The sequence below is a fragment of the Triticum aestivum genome, chromosome 1A (genome assembly GCF_018294505.1).
Source record: "Triticum aestivum cultivar Chinese Spring chromosome 1A, IWGSC CS RefSeq v2.1, whole genome shotgun sequence".
Taxonomy (NCBI): domain Eukaryota; kingdom Viridiplantae; phylum Streptophyta; class Magnoliopsida; order Poales; family Poaceae; genus Triticum; species Triticum aestivum.
The window spans coordinates 37,829,575-37,835,810 of NC_057794.1; the positions used below are offsets into that span (position 1 = coordinate 37,829,575).

The 6,236-nt window shown below is 48.9% G+C and overlaps 1 protein-coding gene across 1 annotated transcript; it reads right to left on the bottom strand.

Moving 5' to 3' along the window:
* Window positions 1–653: 653 nt before the first annotated feature.
* LOC123188377 (protein SENSITIVITY TO RED LIGHT REDUCED 1) lies at window positions 654–1,823 on the bottom strand. Its single transcript, XM_044600462.1, has one exon. The coding sequence runs from the start codon at window positions 1,750–1,752 to the stop codon at window positions 871–873; it is 882 nt and encodes a 293-aa protein (XP_044456397.1). The 5' UTR covers window positions 1,753–1,823; the 3' UTR covers window positions 654–870.
* Window positions 1,824–6,236: the final 4,413 nt, after the last annotated feature.

Below are 6,236 nucleotides of genomic sequence, written 5' to 3' on the forward strand. Positions count from 1 at the left end.
TCTGAATGTTATAGGATAGCAGGCTGCTCAGTGTTCACCTTAAATCATGTGTTATATTTCTCCTTGCATTCTGAGCAAGTGGTTCATACTCATTGTTAAAAAAGGCGCGCCTAGGCTCTAGGCGATAGCAAAACGCCTAGCGCATAACTGCGCTTAATCTGCACATAATTGCGCATAAGCATGCGCTTTGATCAGAAAAACGCAAGGCGGTGGCAAAACGCACAATTAACGCCTAGCGCTTTGTTGAACTATGTTCATACTGAACCTTAATGGTTCCCTTTTAATGAAATAATGTCTACAAAAGAAGCAGCCTTACAGGTTATGTTCTAAGGCAGAGTACCCGTTTCCCATATCAGAACAATCAACCGATAAACCTCGCGGGACACTGGAAATTGGGTCACAGCCAGTAAGTAATGTGGGGACTCAATGTCTAAATTCAGAAAGACAAATGCACAGCTTCCATTCTTGTTCAATGCAAATCAAGATGAAGTAAACACCAAATTTGTTAAGATGCCAACTCTGAATCTTTGCATGCATCTCTAACCAAGTAATATAATCATAGAATTACAGTGTTAAATGCCAACTCTGAATCTTTGAATTTGTTTCCAATCAAGTACTAGTATATAATAAAAGAATTACAGTGATGAGTTTAATTAAGATGCCAACTCTGAATCTTTGAATATATCTCCAATCAAGTAATGCAATCATAGAATTACAGTGATAAATGATGCTCAGATGCTAACTCTCAATGTGTGAATTCATCTCCAATCAAATACTAGTATACAACCACAGAATCGCAGTGATAAATTTTGTGAAGATGCCAACCCTGAATCTCCAAATGCATCTTGAATCAAGTACTAATACATTGGGTTACAGTGATAATTTCTCGAAGGACAAAGCTTGCGAACTTATCTCCGTCCTCTGGTCGACGTCTTGGTCCACCTCGAAGAAATGCCAGCTCGTCTCGTTGAACGCACGGGCGAACCAGTCCTCGTCGTCCACATCCCCGGCCTCGTCGATCCGCTGCTCCCACGCGAACCGCCCTGCCTTGAGAACAAGATTGGCCTTGGCGGCGGGTCCCGAGCGGTTCTCTTCCGCCTGCACAGCGTACCGCCGGAAGCTATTGCCGAGCACGCAGACTCGGCGGAGCTGAGCGCGGGGCTCCCAGTTGGCCACGAGGAGCGCGTCGTAGAGCGACGCCTCGCAGTGGGGCATGTAGAAGAGGGTGGGCTCCTCCACGCGGCGGCCGCACCCGTCGTCGAGGTTCGGGACGGCGAAGCCGAGGGCGACGGCGACGGCGCACTCGACGGAGGAGAGGACGGGGTCGAAGAGGTCGGCCGTGGCGGAGGCGCCCGGGAGGAGGTCGCGGCGGAGGAGTGCCGCGAGCGCGAGCTGGAGGCGCGCGGCCGGGGAGGACTCGAAGCTGCCGACGCCGAGGAGGGAGAGGCGGGCGGGGGCGAGCGAGGCGAGGCGGCGGCAGAGCGGGGAGTCGGGGAGGAGGAGGCGGCGGTATAAGCGGGAGGCCTCGACGCGGGAGATCGCGGCCCGGGCGCGGTCGAGGAGGCGGGAGACGCGGGCTGGGTCGAGGGACGGGTCGGAGGGCGCCCACGGGATCGGGGTCAACGGGAGTGGCGGCGGGGCGTCAAGGTGGGAGGTGGTGACCGGGACGTCACCTCGGCGGCGGCCGCCACGCCGGCGGACGACGGTCCAGTCGGCGCCAGTGGCGACCGCGACCGCGGCGGCGGCGGCCATGGGTTGGGGGGTTGGGTAGACTCGGTTGTGGGTTGGGGTTTGAGAAGAAGACGGTGGATGGAGGCCGTCTAATGGCAAGACTGGACGGTCCAGATATTCAAATACGAGACGGGCCGATTAGTTTTTTTTTCTTAAGAGACGGGCCGATTACTAGTGCTACAACATTCCTGTGGGTTTTTTTTAGAAAACATTCAGTGGTTGGATGGTTAAGAAGATAGTAGTAGAAGATAATTGCATTTTTTAAGGATAGACGATAATTGGTTTGATGCCAATATTTGGCATTGTCAATACTTGGTAACCCAATAATTGGCAATATCAAAAGTTGTCAAAAATTGATAATTTCTTGCATGGTTGGCAAGTAAATAAGGGTCAGTTTTTTTGGGCGGCTTAAAGCATAAGCTGCCTCTTCCCAGTTTAAAAAATAAGTCGCTTCTTAAATTTGTTGAGACTTCTAAATTAGTTATCTCATAACTAGTTTAGAAGCCCCAACGAATAAGAGAGGCGGCTTATGAGATAAGCTGGGGAGGAGATGGCTTATTTTTTAAGCCACCAAAATAACTGGCGCTAACTAACCAAGAGTTAACCAATATTTAACATTTGCCAAATGTTGACATACCAATTTCTGATATCAAACCAATCAACCTTCTTTAACCCATCAGGGTTCAAGTCTTAGACCTCACATTGGCTTGCCTCACTCGGAGCGAGCAAGCCCACCCGCGTTCGAGTCCCGAAGGTGACGTGTGGTGCTTAAAGATTTCCTTTTATAAAAATATACCTCCAAAGGCTGGTCCTGAATGGTCTTGTTTTTTTACATTGGTTCTCATATTATTCCTGAATTTATTTCAGGCTTCCGGCAATGTTCGTTCAGTGGGAGAGACGCTCATGTCGACTGCGAGGCGTCTGTGATGACTTCATAAAATCTTAAGATAATATGTCGGCTAAGTCTATCAGAGGTGCTCATAGAAATATGATGTGCATGTGTGCATTCATAGGGATGAGTCTATGCTTGTGTATGTGAGCGACTTCGATTGTAATGTTCATAGATGACCGATCTCAAACGTGCATGAAGAACCTCGTGCCGGAGATTGGCACCATGCCAGTGAGGATTTTGCCGTCAGCACGCCCGAGCCGTGTTCCGTGGTTCCTCGCGACACTCTTGTTGGTGGCGGCGGTTGGCTCGCTGCTGCTGGAAGGGGGCGCGCCGGGATCCTCGGAAATAAGCTCGATGTTTCCCCTAGTATGCAAGAATCCCCTTCGCTTGCTTTCGCCGACGGCAGTCACCATGGTGGCGGTCAATTTGATAGGGACTGGTATGAAGACGGTTCTTGCGACCGGTTCCCAGAGCAAATCATCGATGGTGCTTGAGCATGGGCGCTCTAGGCGGTCAGCCGGCTTGCAGCGCGGCCGTGCCACCGAATCCTCTGGCTGAAGGGCGGCCAAACCTCTTCCTCCTAGCCTTGAAGCTACATGGGAGGCAGTGCTACTCTAGCTCGATGTTTATGAATTGCTACGGTGAAGAACTCATCGGACCAAGTGGTGATGTCCCCAGCGCCGGTGAGTTTGAAGTCGATCAGGAGTGGCTTGGACCTGACTGCGTTCCTCTTTAGATCTTTGGGGTCCTTTCTGCATATTTTAGGGGCTGCTTTGGAATTTTTAGTTTGTTGTGTATCCTATTCCTCTGGCTTTAAATAAAGTTTGGGGTCCTTTTGGACTCTGCCCTTGTTCAATTTTTTTTAAATGAAGAGCATTGCTCATTCTTCTTAACCAATTTGACCTAGTCTTTTTGTCCATTCTTCTTGCGCTCCATCAAGTGGGCACAGTGGCCCAGGTCAAATGATTCAGGCATTATTCGTGCTCTGTTCTACTCCAAACCCCCTCTATTTTTTTTCTTCCGAAAAAGCGTTTCCCCCCGCTTTTTGTATACAAAGCAACCAACCGAACCATACAGAAATAGGTGCTGGGTCGGAAGCAGCACGGTCACGCCCAAAACAACAGTAGATCAACAAAAACGAAGAAGCCTCGCGATTGCTGCGCCCACCGGGATCTTCCACTAGGCTCCAAGACTCCAAAGCGCCGGCACCTATCAACACCTCCAAGAAGGATCGCGACGATGACGACGCTGCTGCCAAGGGTTTCCCCCGGTACACGACGAGGCGAGAGGAAGGGTAGCCCCTGACACCCTCCCGGAAGGTCAAGTGGCACCCACAGGTGCCACCGCGCCGGAGTCGGCCATGCCGACAGGGGTTTCCCCCGATCCCAATCCGCACCTCGGGCGCTCCGGAGCCTGCCACCAAACCAACCACCACCCTGCGTCAACGCGGTCTTGAGGCCCCCACGCCGTCTCACCACGGCACCACGAAGTGAGGACAACACGTCGAAGAATCAAAGCCGGGACTAGGGCAACAGCACCGTCGGCACGCGGGAGGGGCCCCACCTCCACTGTCAGCGACGGTAGCCATCCGGATGCAATAGCAGGAGCACACCAAGCCCGACCGAGCCCTCGTAGGCCAGTAAAGCTCCCGCCCTCGCGCTGCTGCCGGCACGCTGTCGGTGCTGCCGCCCCACATCCGAGCCGCACCTCCTCCTCACCATGCCGCAAACAACAAGGCCACACGCTACCTCTTGAGCACTTGCGTTGGTTTTCCCTTGAAGAGGAAAGGGTGATGCAGCAAAGTAGCGTAAGTATTTCCCTCGGTTTTTGAGAACCAAGGTATCAATCTAGTAGGAGACCACGCACGAGTCCCTCACACCTACACAAACAAATAAATCCTCGCAACCAACGCGCTAAGGGGTTGTCAATCCCTACACGGTCACTTACGAGAGTGAGATCTGAAAGATATGATAAGATAATATTTTTGGTATTTTTATGATAAAGATGCAAAGTAAAATAAAAGGCAAAGGAAATAAATAAGTATTGGAAGATTAATATGATAGAAGATAGACCCAGGGGCCATAGGTTTCACTAGTGGCTTCTCTCCAGAGCATAAGTATTCACGGTGGGTAGACAAATTACTGTTGAGCAATTGACAGAATTGAGCATAGTTGTGAGAATATCTAGGTATTATCATGTATATAGGCATCACGTCCAACACAAGTAGACCGACTCCTGCCTGCATCTACTACTATTACTCCACACATCGACCGCTATCCAGCATGCATCTAGAGTATTAAGTTCAAGAGAACAGAGTAACGCTTTAAGCAAGATGACATGATGTAGAGGGATAAACTCATGCAATATGATGAAAACCCCATCTTGTTATCCTTGATGGCAACAATATAATACGTGCCTTGCTGCCCCTACTGTCACTGGGAAAGGACACCGCAGGATTGAACCCAAAGCTAAGCACTTCTCCCATTGCAAGAAAGATCAATCTAGTAGGCCAAACCAAACTGATAATTCGAAGAGACTTGCAAAGATAACCAATCATACATAAAAGATTCAGAGAAGATTCAAATATTGTTCATAGGTAAACTTGATTATAAACCCACAATTCATCGGTCTCAACAAACATACCGCAAAAGAAGATTACATCAAATAGATCTCCACAAGAGAGGGGGAGAACTTTGTATTGAGATCCAAAAAGAGAGAAGAAGCCATCTAGGTAATAACTATGGACCCGAAGGTCTGAAGTAAACTACTCACACTTCATCGGAGAGGCTATGGTGTTGGTGTAGGAGCCCTCCGTGATCGATGCCCCCTCCGGCGGAGCTCCGAAAAAGGCCCCAAGATGGGATCTCACAGGTACAGAAAGTTACGGCGGTGGAATTAGGGTTTTGGCTCCGCATCTAGTAGTTTGGGGGTACATAGGTATATATAGGAGGAAGAAGTACGTCGGTGGAGCAACGTAGGCCCCACGAGAGTGGAGGGTGCTTGGGGGGGGGAGGCGCGCCCCCTACCTCGTGCCCTCCTGGTTGATGTCTTGACATAGGGTCCAAGTCCTCTGGATCATGTTCGTTCCGAAAATCACGTTCCCGAAGGTTTCATTCCATTTGGACTCCGTTTGATATTCTTTTTCTGTGAAACCCTAAAATAGGCAAAAACAGCAATTCTGGGCTGGGCCTCCGGTTAGTAGGTTAGTCCCCAAAATAATATAAAAGTGTATAATAAAGCCCAGTAATGTCCAAAACAGAATATAATATAGCATGGAACAATAAAAAATTATAGATACGTTGGAGACGTATCAAGCATCCCCAAGCTTAATTCCTGCTCGTCCTCGAGTAGGTAAATGATAAAAACAGAATTTTTGATGTGGAATGCTACTTGGCATATTTTCAATGCAATTCTTCTTAATTGTGGTATGAATATTCAGATCTGAAAGATTCAAGATAAAAGTTCAATATTGACATAAAAATAATAATACTTCAAGCATACTAACTAAGCAATTATGTCCTCTTAAAATAACATGGCCAAAGAAAGTTCATCCCTATAAAATCATATAGTTTAGTCATGCTTCATTTCCGTCACACAAGAATGCTCTCATCAT

Bases quoted from the DNA above. Each gene is read 5' to 3' on its own strand.
- LOC123188377 (XM_044600462.1), bottom strand. From the start codon at position 1,752: ATGGCCGCCGCCGCCGCGGTCGCGGTCGCCACTGGCGCCGACTGGACC.